This window comes from Panthera tigris, chromosome D2 (assembly GCF_018350195.1).
Source record: "Panthera tigris isolate Pti1 chromosome D2, P.tigris_Pti1_mat1.1, whole genome shotgun sequence".
Classification (NCBI taxonomy): Eukaryota; Metazoa; Chordata; class Mammalia; order Carnivora; family Felidae; genus Panthera; species Panthera tigris.
This window is the reverse complement of record NC_056670.1, coordinates 55,749,974-55,762,992: the sequence shown is the minus strand read 5'-3', so window position 1 is coordinate 55,762,992 and position 13,019 is coordinate 55,749,974. Positions and strand designations below refer to the sequence as shown.

General features: G+C 49.7%; 1 protein-coding gene and 1 long non-coding RNA gene across 2 annotated transcripts in view; one reads left to right on the top strand and one right to left on the bottom strand.

Moving 5' to 3' along the window:
• The first annotated feature begins 869 nt into the window (after positions 1-869).
• The window catches only part of RRP12 (ribosomal RNA processing 12 homolog), a 30,069-nt gene continuing 17,919 nt past the window's right edge, over positions 870-13,019 (top strand). Inside the window, exons 1-12 of the mRNA XM_007080130.3 lie at positions 870-1,115; positions 1,679-1,908; positions 3,926-4,009; positions 5,197-5,273; positions 6,039-6,144; positions 6,365-6,481; positions 7,619-7,757; positions 7,852-7,979; positions 8,862-8,960; positions 9,611-9,702; positions 11,346-11,457; positions 11,696-11,793. Of these exons, the coding sequence (XP_007080192.2) occupies positions 977-1,115; positions 1,679-1,908; positions 3,926-4,009; positions 5,197-5,273; positions 6,039-6,144; positions 6,365-6,481; positions 7,619-7,757; positions 7,852-7,979; positions 8,862-8,960; positions 9,611-9,702; positions 11,346-11,457; positions 11,696-11,793 (1,421 nt within the window). The 5' untranslated portion in view covers positions 870-976. The remainder of the gene's footprint in view (positions 1,116-1,678; positions 1,909-3,925; positions 4,010-5,196; positions 5,274-6,038; positions 6,145-6,364; positions 6,482-7,618; positions 7,758-7,851; positions 7,980-8,861; positions 8,961-9,610; positions 9,703-11,345; positions 11,458-11,695; positions 11,794-13,019) is intronic.
• LOC122231779 lies at positions 7,215-11,720 on the bottom strand. The gene is made up of 3 exons (XR_006209014.1): positions 11,633-11,720; positions 9,731-10,169; positions 7,215-7,369 (listed from the first exon to the last, which is right to left on the bottom strand). It is a non-coding gene; the product is annotated as an uncharacterized LOC122231779 (long non-coding RNA).

The window sequence follows — 13,019 nt, the reverse complement described above, 5'->3', positions numbered from 1 at the left end:
TCGGAAGATTGACTTATTGAAGTGTCTTTTTCAGTGGGAGCTAAAAAATGTTTGTAAAATGAATGCATAAAGCCTAATCAGCAAAAAAACTCACCTGGGAGGCACCAGCCTGGCTCAGTTGGTAGAGTGTGCGACCCTTAATCTCAGGGTCCTGAGTAGTGAGTTTAAGCCCCACGTTGGGTGTGAGACTACTTAAAAACAACAACAAAATAAACTCACCGGGATCCAGTCATAGTTTCACAAAATCAGGTTTGTTGATTTGAAGTGGGGGAGGGAATTCCGGAGGAATCTTGAAATGCTGCACCCCAAGACAAGGGAGGAAAGTATCTTTTTAAGGTTTGAGTTCCAGCTAAAAGATTTTGGAGAGGATCGCAGGGGAGTGGAAATCAATGCAGGATTGGTTGCTGGTTCTGACATTGGATTAGAAAAGAATAACGAGAGGGGACTGAGTGCTGCCATGAGGGAAGGTGGTTTTAGCAACTATGTATCCCCAGTACTAAACGAAAATAACTAACTGGGTTTAGAGCATCATCGGCTGCTTTTTTTCTCGTTTGGGGACAAAAGATTTCACTCATTCTGGTTTGGCCAGGTTTTGACTCTTTCAAAGAAATTTGTTTCCGCGCGTTACTTTCGAAATTAGATATTACAAAAAAATTATATAAATATACGTTTGTTTTTTAACCTGCAAAAGAATTCTAGTTTTATAAGGCCCACTCCGGTGGCCGAGAACCGTGGCGCTGGAGTAGAAGCCCCAGGGACTCCCTAGCTACCAACCTTCTCTGAGCAGCTCAGGGATTCTGAGCCTCGAGGCACTGTAAAACCGGATGTTGACTGTCTTGCCATAGTAACAGACGCAACTCCGGAAGTTACGTCAGAGAAAGAGGAAGTGAAGCCGTCTACGGGTCCACGTGGGTCCTGCGCGTGTTTCCAGGGTCCCGGTAGCCGGTGCTTTAATCCCGGTCCGGGTTTAGAAGACATGGGTCGTTCTGGGAAGTTGCCTTCCGGTGTCTCGGCCAAGTTGAAACGCTGGAAGAAAGGCCATAGTAGCGACAGCAACCCTGCCATCTGCCGCCACCGCCAGGCCGCCCGTAGCCGCTTCTTCAGCCGGCCCTCAGGTAGCGGGGTCGGGACCCCGGCGCGCTGGCGGCGGGATTTTAGCGGGCCTGGGTCTGATGGTCTGGGCCTCTCAGGAGGCTCCGGGGTCCAGGCATTGAACCTTTCTTCTCCTAGAACGTCGGATGTGTAGCCTGAAGTAAAGGCCCACTCTCCCCATTAGACAGATGCGGAAACTGAGTCTTTAATAGGGAAATGACTAGCCCAGAGTTCCACGAGTGTCGAGAGTTGGGACTCGGCTATAATTAACTTTGAGTGTCTGTTTACAAAGTGCTTTCACAAAGTGCATTTACTTCCCAAGCCCCTGCGTGTTGTCCCCCACCCCGGTCGACTCCCATCGGCATATTATAACGTCGGGACGCGGGAGCAGAAACTTACCTGAAGGGTTCCGTATCTGGGTATGCTAAGTTACGGGCGGAGGGTGGGCTGATGAGGCAGGCCATGTTCAGAATGAGTCTCTCGAGTTGGGGGACTGGACTCTGGTAGTTTTTGTCGTATGGGTGGATCCTAGCCAAAAGGAGGTTCGGCTAGAAGTGGGGGCCTCACCCGTGCCTCCGGTTTTCAGGAAAAAGCGACCTGACAGTTGATGCGGTGAAGTTGCATAATGAGCTGCAGTCAGGGTCCCTGTGTCTGGGCAAAAGCGAAGCCCCTGAGACGGCCATGGAAGAAGAGGTGGCCCCCGCTCTCACGGAGAAGTCCTCGGCCACCTTCCTGAGCGGCCTCTCCGACTGCACAAATGTCACCTTCAGCAAAGTGCAACGCTTCTGGGAGTCCAACTCGGCTGCCCACAAGGAGGTAGGGGGGAGGGTTCAGGAGAACTCGGGATGGTGAGGAGGAGTCAGACTCAGTCTCTTTATTTTCTTTCAGTGCTGGCTGGCTGCTGCTGGTGACAGCTGGTATTTTGGGATGATGCGTCATCTCTCCTGCCCTGTGTGTTCCCTACTTACTAGCTCTCCTAGGGCAGGTTCCACTTTCTGCTTTTGTCCAACAACATCTCCCCTACTTAAGTGTAAAGTCCTTCAGGGTAGAAATATTTTCCAAATACTTACCTTGTCAACTATACCTAACACAGAACTTTTTACATGGAATAGTTTCAAGAAACATTTGTTGAGTAAATTAATGCTGAATAACAATGGATAGGAAATGTTTTATCTAACAAGAGCTACATTTTATTTGTTTTTAGTTAATACTTTTAAATTATACATATTTATATTCACTTTAAATTGAAAGATGTCAAAATTATAAATGGTACCAAAGTGAAGTGAGTAGAATAAAATGTGAAAGTTGTTCTCCCCACTTAATTCCTTCGTGGTAGTTACTGTTGATGGTCATCATGTATCTACCTGGCCCAGCACTGTCCAACAACACTTAATTGTAAATTTTTTAGTAGCCACGTTAAAAGAAAGTAAAAAGAAGCAAATGAAATTAACCTTAATAATACAGTTAATATATGTAAAGTATTATCATTTCACCATATAATCAATATAAAATGAGATGATTTGGGGTCCTGGGTAGCTCAATCGGTTAAGCATCTGACTCTTGATTTTGGCTTGGGTCATGCTCCTGTGGTTTGAACCGCGCATAGAACTTGGGGTTCTCTCTCTCCCCCCCCACCACTCCCCCCGACGCCCCTTCACTGCTCACACACACACCTCTCTCTTAAAAATAAATAAACATTAAACAAAATAGAATAAAATGAGATGATTTGCATTATTTTTATCATATTAAGTCTTCAAAATCTAGAGTATATATTACCCTTACATCTCCATTTGGATGCTAAACCTTCTTTGGAAGTACTTGATTTGGTCCTAAAATTAACAATCACAAACGTAGGTTCATATTTCCAAGTTCTAAATCTATATTTTCATAAAACTTATAGACGCAAAAGTAGATCCATGTATCTAAGTTGTTTTAAATCTGTGTTTTCCGGTAACTAAAATATTTATTTTGAAATTTAATTTATTAAAATATTAAGATTAAAGATTCAGTTCTTCAGTCACACTAGCCATGTTTCAAGTGCTCAGTAGCCTCTTGTGAACATTACTGTCCTAGACTTTTTTGTATATTTTTTACCCACATTTTGTTAGGTTTACAGATCATATTTTATTTTTATTGTTATTTTTTGAAAACTTTATTTATTTTTGAGAGAGAGAGAGAGAGAGTGAGTAAGCACACAAGTGGGGGAGGTGCAGAGGGAGAGGGGGATAGAGGATCAGAAGCAGGCTCCGCACTGACAGCAGAGAACCTGATGCGGGGCTTGAACTCACGAACCGCAAGATCATGACCTGAGCTGAAGTCGGATGCTCAACCAGCTGAGCCACCCAGGCGCCCCCGCCCCCTGATTATACTTTATATGCCATGTTCTGCAGTTTTTTCCCCACTGAATAGTATTTCTAAATTAATGTAGTGTTTTCCTCACTCTTTTCAGTAGTTGTGTAGTATTTGAGTCTATCATTATTTACCATGTAGTGATAGTACTTTATTAATCCTCTGTTGATGGCTGCTGTATCGTTCTAGTTGGTTGCTGCAGTGAACACGCTTGTACATAAACATTTGCAATTTTCTGCAGGTGTTCCTGTAAGAGACCCGAGTCCTAGAGGTGGAATTTTGCAAACATGTCTGAGTCTGCCTGTTTGCTAGGCCTCATGGTGTGTACACTGGCTCTGATTGTAGCTCCTCTTGTCTTGTCTACCTGTAGGCTTTGTCAGGAGAACAGTTTGTGAGGGAGCAAGGAAAAGAGGCCAGTCCCAGGACAGGCTTTGATCTAAATAGATCTATCTAAATAGATAAGTGCCTTCTCCCTCCCATGCAGATCTGTGCTGTTCTGGCCGCTGTCACTGAGGTGATTCGCTCCCAGGGAGGGAAGGAGACAGAGACTGAGTACTTTGCAGCACTGGTGAGTGGGTGTGACTTGGGAATGGGTGTTCACAACAACAGGTGACTCGAGCCGTAGGGAGAAGAAGGGTGCTCCTGGTGTGTGGAGATAGAGCAGGACATCCTTGAATAGGGGAAAGTGCTTCAGGAGCATCTGGCTGGCTCAGCCAGAAGAGCATGCGACTCTTGATCTCGGGTCGTGAGTTTCAGCCCTATGTTGGACCGAGAGATTAACCAAACAAACAAAAAACAAATAACAAAAAAAACCACATCAAAAGTGCTGTCATTCTCAGGCGGTTTGATAAGGCTGATGCTATTTGCTACACTGTCATTCTAGAACAAGAATCCACTACTCTGGTGGTGGTTGTTGGTGAAGTGTGGCCAGGGGTGGGGCAGGGTTAGGGGGCCAAGACCTTTTTGTGGGGCTAGGCTATCAAAATTATTTCTATACTAATACTAGAACATGATTTGCCTTTTCATCTCATTCTTTCATGAGTGTAATGTGGAGTTTTCTGGAAGTTACAGCCTGCCTGATGATATTATTCTGACAGCTAATTGTGCTTGCGTATGCTTGTATTTTAAAATGTTCTGAGTTTTAATTTTTAATATGGTAAGTATCAGTAATATAACCTATGTAAACGAAACCTCTTTGGGGAATTCTCCAAAAATGTTAAGGGTGTAAAAGTTTGAGAACCCCTGCTGGAATAGGAGTTGACAGACTACGGCCCATGGGAATAACCTGAGCCATGGCCTGTTTCTGTACAGCCTTAGAGCTAAGAATGGTCTTTACATTTTTAAAGGATTGTTCAAATACAGAAGAATATACCACAGAGACCGTATATGGCCTGCAAAGCCTAAAATATTTATTACCTGGCCCTTTACAGAAAAAGCCTTCCAGCCCCTGCTCTAGAGTAATGAAATAAATTAGATAGCAATGTATGGTTTCTATCACGTGCCAAGCATGTTGTGATTTACTTATATTAATTCGGTGAAACCTCACAACATACTATCTCTATTTTACAAATAAGGGTCCTGAATCACGGAAAGGTTCAATTGCTAGCCTAAATCACACACTGGCAAAGCTGGGATTTGAACCTCTGACACCAGTGTTCTTGGTCAGAACCATTCTGCTGGGCATACGGTGTCCTCAGCACCCCATTTGCCCCAGCTTACACATTTCTCATTCATCCCCTGTGGTCTGACCCTCAGATGACAACAATGGAGGCAGTGGAGTCCCCTGAGTCTCTGGCTGCTGTTGCTTACCTGCTGAACCTTGTCCTGAAGCGGTGAGTTCTGGCTCTGGTTTGAATCCCAAGTCGCTTACGGAGAAAGGAGTGCAGGCAGGAGGAACAGGATGAGGGAATTGTTAAAAAGAACAAGAGGGGTGTCTGGGGGGCTCAGCGTCTGACTCTTGATTTTGGTTCGGGTTGTGATCTCACGGTTCATGGGATCGAGCCCCACATCAGGCTCTGTGCTATGCCATGGAGCCTGCTTAAGATTCTGTCTCCCTCTGTCTCTATTCCTCTCCTGCTTGTGCACATGGGCATGTGCTCTCTCTCTCTCTCTCTCCTCTCTCTCTCTCTCTCTCTCTGTCTCTTTCAGCAAAAAAAAAAAAAAAAAAAAAGACCAGGACCCTTAAGTATCAGGTGGCATTCTGATGAGGCTCCCAGGGTGGCTCGGGATGTTGTACACAGAGTGTGAGCGCTGGTGCCTGGGAAGGGGGTGGCCCTGCTCAGTGAGTGGGGCCGGAGGCACGGGCTGGGATGTTGGCACCAGGATACCTGGAGGCTTGCAGTTAGGGGAGGAGGTGAGGAGAGGATTGAGGTGAGCTAGTAAGGGCCCACCTTGTGGGTAGAGAGAATGGGTAGTGAAGAAGGTGCGGAGGCGCAGAGTTCAGGTGCCATGGAAAGCACACTGAACTGCTCACTTGCTGAATTATTGGGCCGGCACTGCCTCCTGTCTAGCTTCCTCCTTCAGACCCGGGCTGGGACTGCACCAGCTGCTTTAGGAGCCCCCTTGGGGTTCCGACCGTTTCTCTTCTGTCCCCACAGTGTGCCCAGCCCCGTGCTCATTAAGAAGTTTTCTGATACCTCCAAAGCCTTCATGAACATCATGTCAGCTCAGGCCAGCACTGGCTCCACCTCTGCCCTCCGATGGGTTAGTGTCTGGGTCTGTTTCCCCTCTGCCATCTTCCAGAGCCCCACGGGTTTGGCTGAAGCTTGGATACTCCCTGGGTGGGGCGGCGGGGGGAGGATATAGGCACTATGTGGACCTCAGATGGATCCCCGTGCAATTTTCTGGAATTGATGAAAACCTGGGCTCTTTCCCCACCTGGCTGAAGCGGGTGAAGCTGACAGACTCTGACTCTCCTTTCAAGGTCCTCTCCTGCCTGGCCACCCTTCTGAGGAAGCAGGACCTGGAGGCCTGGAGCTACCCTGTGACCCTGCAGGTGTACCATGGGCTGCTGAGCTTCACAGTGCACTCTAAGCCCAAGGTGAGGCTGCTGGGCCCCCAGAACATGGGAGGGGGGGGCGGTGGCCACTCTGGTAACTGCACTGGGGCTGGTCTGTCTGAATGGGATTGGGGAGGTTGCCCTGAGGACCGGTTTCTTGCCTGGATGTTCTCCTTTTTGCCTCTGACGCCTTATTTGCTTAGCTCTAGAATGTGAGGGGCAGTTCCTTGTCCTACAGGAGGGATGCTCAGTGTCCGGCCCTCCTGAGTCTCTGCTGCCTCGTTGGTCAGTGACCAGTTTAGCTGCAGTGGCAGGAAGGGGCAGAGTGGGGCTTTGGAGTCCCACAACCTCAGTTGGACACTGGATTTACTACTTGTGCTGTGGTCTTGGGCAAGTTACTTAACCCGTCCCAGCCTCGGTTTCCCAGCTGTAGAGTAGGGATAGTAATACCATCCTTGCTGCAAGGGCGTGTGGAGACTCCAGTGTCCCTCTCAGGCTGGCACGGTTCCTGGCTTATAGCAGGCACTCAGTAAGTGGTGGTCAGCCACTCCGTTCCCTCCTGAAATTTAGGGCAGGGAGTACATAATAGTAGCAACAGTCCGTGATCACTCAGTGCTCAGCACACCATCCCAGGTAGGCTAACGCCTCTTTCCCTGTGTGTACATGGTGGTCTTTCCCTCACTTTCCTCAGGTCTCTGCTGAAATGTCACTTCACTGCAGTGACACTTCCCTGACCACTGTATAAAAAGTAACAACCCTTGCTGTATGGTCTGCAAAGTACTTTTACCTTCTGGTGTATGTTTGTTTTCTGTCTCCCAAGTACAGTGCGAGTCGTTTGTTCCGGTCACAGCCAGACTGCCAGCTCCGAGCACAGTGCCTGGCTTGATGCACACTTGGTATTGCCGGGTGACTGGCTGAGTAAGCGAATCCCTGTAGTAAAGATGAGAACACTGAAGCTCAGAGATGAAGCGTTTGGCTTGCTCAAGGCCGTTTGCCGAGTTAGTGGGAGATCAGGGATTGGAGCCGAGGTTTGTCTCATTCCCCAGCTCAGGAGTCTGCGCACAAGAAGGCCTGGGCACAGCATCGGCCATGTAGGAGGCATGCCATCAATGCTGGTCGGAAGCTGCTGGTTGAGTGCTGACCCGGCCCCAGCCCCAGCCCCCTTTCCTTGCCCCTCAGATCCGGAAAGCTGCCCAGCATGGAGTGTGCTCGATCCTCAAGGGTAGCGAGTTCATGTTTGGTGAAAAAGCCCCTGCCCATCATCCTGCTGCCATTTCCACCGCCAAGTTCTGCGTCCAGGAGATTGAGAAGTCTGGAGGTGGGAACCAGGTTGACAGCAGGGTGGATGGGGGTGGAGGACGGGGCTCGCCGCAGAGAGTGGGTTGGAGGCTCAGCCCCCTCTTGTGTGCCAGGCTCCAAGGAGGCCACCACCACGCTGCACCTGCTGACGCTGCTGAGGGACCTGCTCCCCTGCTTCCCAGAAGGCCTGGTGAAGAGCTGCAGCGAGACTCTCCTCAGGGTCATGACCTTGAGCCATGTGGTGAGCTCAGCCCAGGAGCCAGAGGAGCATGCCGGGGTGGGGGGCTTAGCTTCAGACCTGGGCCCCTGGTGCTGATGCTTGGGAACTTGCTGCTCAGGCCAGAAGCAGGGCCTAGGGTCTCCCCATCCCAACCCTGCTCTTACCTACAACCAAGGACCCCAGCCATCGCTGGTGTCGGATAGACCAGGCTCTCTTCACGGTCCTGGTCCTGTTGGTAGCTGGCCTCAGGGAGCAGGTCAGGGGAAGGGAGAGCTGTGGTAAGGCTGGTAAGGCGCCAGCCCTCTCCCGGCTTGAGCTCTGTTTCAGTCACAATCGCGGTTCTTTTTTCTTTCTTTCTTTTGCTTATTTACTAACAGATCCGTATAGTGGCTTTAAAGATGCAGAAAACGATCCTCTGCATTTCTGTCATGCTGGCAGAATTCTGTTAATCTTTACGTATCCTCTTGTAGCATTTGTTCGCATGTGTGTTTTAAAGTTTGGGTCACATAAATCACACGATCATTGTTTAAAAGGAAAAACTCATTCAGAGCAATTTGCTGTGTATCCTTTCAGACTTTTTTTTTGGATAAACCAACACAGATAAAAACATGAAAATACAGGCATAAATTATAGTGTGCACACCACTTATAGTCTGCTTTTGTAGCCTATTATGTTAAAAATATTTTATGTTTCTCTGTTAACTTTGTTTAAATTATTTCAAAATTTTCAGTGGTTGCCACGCCTTCCTGAAGTGACAGTCCTCTGAGTTTGCAGGTGTGGGGGGCATGCTCGAGGTCAGGGCCCTGGGTCTCCCTCCAGCCCAGCTTCTAGAGTAGGAGGTTGAGGAGCCCAGGGCAGCCATGGGCTTTGCGGTTCCCCACTAAGCCTACGTGTCCTCTCCAGCTGGTGACAGCCTGTGCCATGCAGGCCTTTCATAGCCTCTTCCACGCCAAGCCCGGCCTGGGCACCCTGTCAGCAGAGCTCAACGCCCAGATCATCACGGTGAGGCCTGATGGTGGAGGGGCATTGCAATGCTGGGGCGTGGGGAATGGGGAGACGTTACTTGTCTACAGAGTGAGGTTGAGTGGGCTGGATGGGCTGCCCCAGAGGAGGAGGCCAGTAGATGAGCAGACAGGAGGCAGGCATCCAGGAGACTGGCCACCAAAGCCACATCAGTGTCCACAGGAGCTGTGGGCCCTGACACTTCACTTACTTAATAAACTATTTCAGTATTGTGTCATGGTATAACCCACACCTTGAACAGAAGCTCTTGAACTTAGGGATCCCTGTATGGATTTGAGGAAGGAGGGCATAAACACCCCCCAAATTATTTGCAAAATGTGCATTATTTGCCCATGCACTTTTCCAGAGAAGGGCTTTGTGGCTTTTGTGAGATCCATAAGGTTGTGTGACCCAAGTTTTACTCAACTGCTTCTAGAGACTTTGATCTCATAGGAGCAGAACTGGAAGGGCTTCATGGAGTCCAGAAAGGCAGGACCTGGGAAGGCTAAGGGGGCTGTGAGTTCTAGGGCCACGTGTGCAGGCCTGTCACTGGGACGTGCTAGTGTGTGGGGATGGGAAGGGGTCATTGTCATTAGACTGCTGTTAACACACTTGCTCAGTCATCTGCTTATTCCCCGTCCCATCTCTAGGCCTTATATGACTATGTTCCCAGCGAGAATGACTTACAACCCTTGCTGGCCTGGCTTACGGTCATGGAAAAAGCCCACATCAACCTGGTCAGGTAGGGGTGCGGTGGAGGGGTGTCCTACCTGCTCTGCGTACAGATGGGAGGGACGTGAGCCAGGAGCTGGAGAGGGATGGCGGCATCTCCTTGTTGAGTGTGCTGCAGACCAGCTCTTGTGGTTGCGAGGCACAGGGCAGGATGGTGTGGCCTGTGTCAGCTAGAGTCAGTGCTTTCCTCCCCGAGCAGTTACGAGCGAGCTCTGAGGGGCAACAAGATGGCTGAGAGCACCACACTAGGGTGCCGGGAGTGCCCGAGTTCCATCCTGGTTCTTGTCAGCCCGAGTCCTGTGTAGCTGGTTTCCTTCTCACACGATCTTGTCCACTTTCTGTGGCTTCACCCCTGTCCCCACCTGGGTTAATGGTCCCCTCTTCTGGGGTTCAAGGTCCTGCAGACCCAGTTTCTGCTGTGTGTCTGTTATGATATATTTGAGCTTGGCCACTTCATAGTAGCTACTCGACACTCCACTGTTCCAGAATAAGGAGAGAAAATAAGTGTATCAGTTGGTGACTTGTGTTTTACCTGGAACAAGGGTCTCTGAGTCCCGGTGGAGTGTCTCCACCATGCTATGTCTGTCCCCTGTCCACTGAGGGGTTCCCATCTCCTGCTCTCTCTCAGGCACTGTGCTGAGTGCTTGGCATCCTTGCTTCCTGTCACCCATCACAGCTACCCTGGGAGGAAGGGCTTAGCCTGTCTCATGAGGCTGACCCAGAAGCACTGTGAGGTAGCTAGTCACGCCGCTCCTGAGGAGCAAAGGCAGGTCTCCAGCCCATGTCCTTTTCCCACACCATCCATCTTTTACCTGGAAATTCTGGAAAGTAGCAAAATAGCCTTACAGTCCACTTCTCCGTATTAATCTTACCAGGAGGCCTCCCACAGTTGTACCACGATATACTTCCCAGGCTATTTGTTATAATGCTATAGGTAATGACAACCCTAGAAACCAAGAAATAACCTAAATGTGCCCCCAGAGGGGACTGTTCACTATACAGTGAAATACTATGCAGCCGTTAGAAATTACCAAAGTAGATATGCCCATGCTGACATAGAAAGACCCCTAAGACACATCAAGAACAGCGTGGATGGTAGGACTCTGCACACTCTGGAGCAAGACTTAGCAGGATGTGAATCCTGACGCCCCTCTCTCACTAGCGGAGTGGCCTTGGGCAAGTTACTTGACTTTTCTGTGCCTTAGTTTCCTTACTTATAAAACGGGAATGGTAATGGGAATTAATCTCAGTGGTTGCAAAGATTAAGTGAACGAATGTGTGTTATATCCGTGCTTGGCATATGAAAAGTGGTAGGTAGGTGTTAGCACATGTCATTACTTTATATGTTTGTATGCGTATAACAACTTCTGGAAGAGTATTTGAGAAACCTAACCTTGATATTCCTCTGGGAAGTGCATCTGAAGGTCAGTCCAAAAGAAAGTTGTGATAATGGAAGCATGCTCTTTATTTATACTCTGAAGACCTATTTGAGTTTTTCACCACATGCGGCTATTACTTGAATGACAGCACTTTTTAAAATTGCCCACTAAAAGGACCCTGTAGAACCCTGCAGATCAGTGACTGTCACTGGACCTGGGCTTCTGGGCCTTGAGTCCCAGGGCCAGGCTCCGCAGAAGCCTTTTGTGTTGACAGACTGCAGCGGGACCTGGGGCTGGGCCACCTCCCTCGCTTTTTTGGAACTGCGACCACCTGCCTCCTCTCCCCACACTCACAGGTGGTGACGGCTGCCTCTCAGAGCCTTCAGGTACCCCCAGCCCCAGCTTTAGTGGGGGAAGCAGGGAGTGCAGAAGATTCTGCTGGCTGCCCTGTCTCTCCCAGAGCTCACCCTAGATCTCCAGCTGCGTCCTGGAGGGGAGGTTCTCGGCAGGGGGTGGGGGGGTGGGCAGGATATCGGCCTAGAAGCGTCCAAAAGCAGTCACCTGGGAGGGCTCAGGGGCACTGGAGGCTGCTTTGGGTCAAACAGCTGTGGCCTCTTTTTGCAGGAGATCCTGAAGGAATGTGTCGCTCCCCACATGGCCAGCATTGGCTCTGTGACTTCTTCGGCCTCAGGCCCTGCCCAATATGTCGCCAAGATGTTCAGGTGAGAACGTAGCATCCGCGTTAGGAGGGAATAAGGTGTTCCTTGTAGAAAGTTCTGTGTAATGACAGGTGTTCCACTTGTCACTTGCTGTGGGCATGCATGCAGTGCCAAAGCGGCTGCTGTGGATTCGAGCCCTGGCCACAGGGACCACAGTTCTAGGGACCGTGATGTGGTGCTCATGAGTGTGGACTCTGGGCCAGTCATCCAGGGCAATGTGTAGATATCTCAGGATCCTCCGTGTCTAGATACCTCAGGATCCTCGTCAAAGCTTACTAATGGAGGTGAGGATTAAATGAGGAAGTGTGTGGAAAGTTCTCGGAACTGTATCTGGCACATAGTTAAGCGCTCAGTTAATAAAAACTACCGGTAGTCCCTGTGGTACTGGGAGATATGTACTGACCCTCAGTTTACAGGTGGGCCAGCTGAGGTCACCCAACTAGGCAGTGGCAGCCTGACACAGAGCCCACTCCTATTCACACGCCCTGCTGCCCTCCACACCTGCGAGAGGAGCCATTCAGAGACATGGCCACTGACCGTCCTCACCCTCCCTGTGGGCAGTGAGGAGCCTCAGAGCACCACGTGGTCCTGGGAAAGCGGCTAGAGTCCTGGGTGTCTCCTCTGAGTCTGTCTGCTCAGCTCTAGGGTGTGATGCTTTGGGTCCTGCCACTTGTGAGGTAATAGGCCTGTTGCCTGTGGATGCATCTGTGATGAGGTTCCAGGAAAACTCAGAAATAGAACCACCCCAACCTCTAGCTCACCCATCCCCCCCCCCCCCCCCATTGGCCATTCTTTCCTAAAATCTCCAGGACCCTAGACTGGGAGATAGAGCCAGCCTGGTGCAGCTCTCCCCAGTGTGCCCAGACCATCTGTTCCTCCCCTGGCATCCCACCTTGGGTCAGACTGGGAAAGCATGAGACGGTGATGGAGCATGGGCTTTGGAGGCCCAGTATGGCCACTGGCAGAGTAACTCTGGCAGCTTATTTCATCTCTCTGAGCCTCAGTTTCCCCACATGAAGATGGAAGAACGAATATACCTCACAGAGTTTCTTTAAGCAATAGGATTACATGAATGAAACTCAGCACGGGGACTGCTTCATAGATGCTAGTTTTCCCCCTTGGCCTTTCCTGGAGCTCCACCCTTACTGGCCAGCCGGTGGTCTGTAGCTCCTGGTATCAGCCATTGACTTCTTGGTTGGGGCCCAAGTGAGCACAGACTTGGCCCTGAC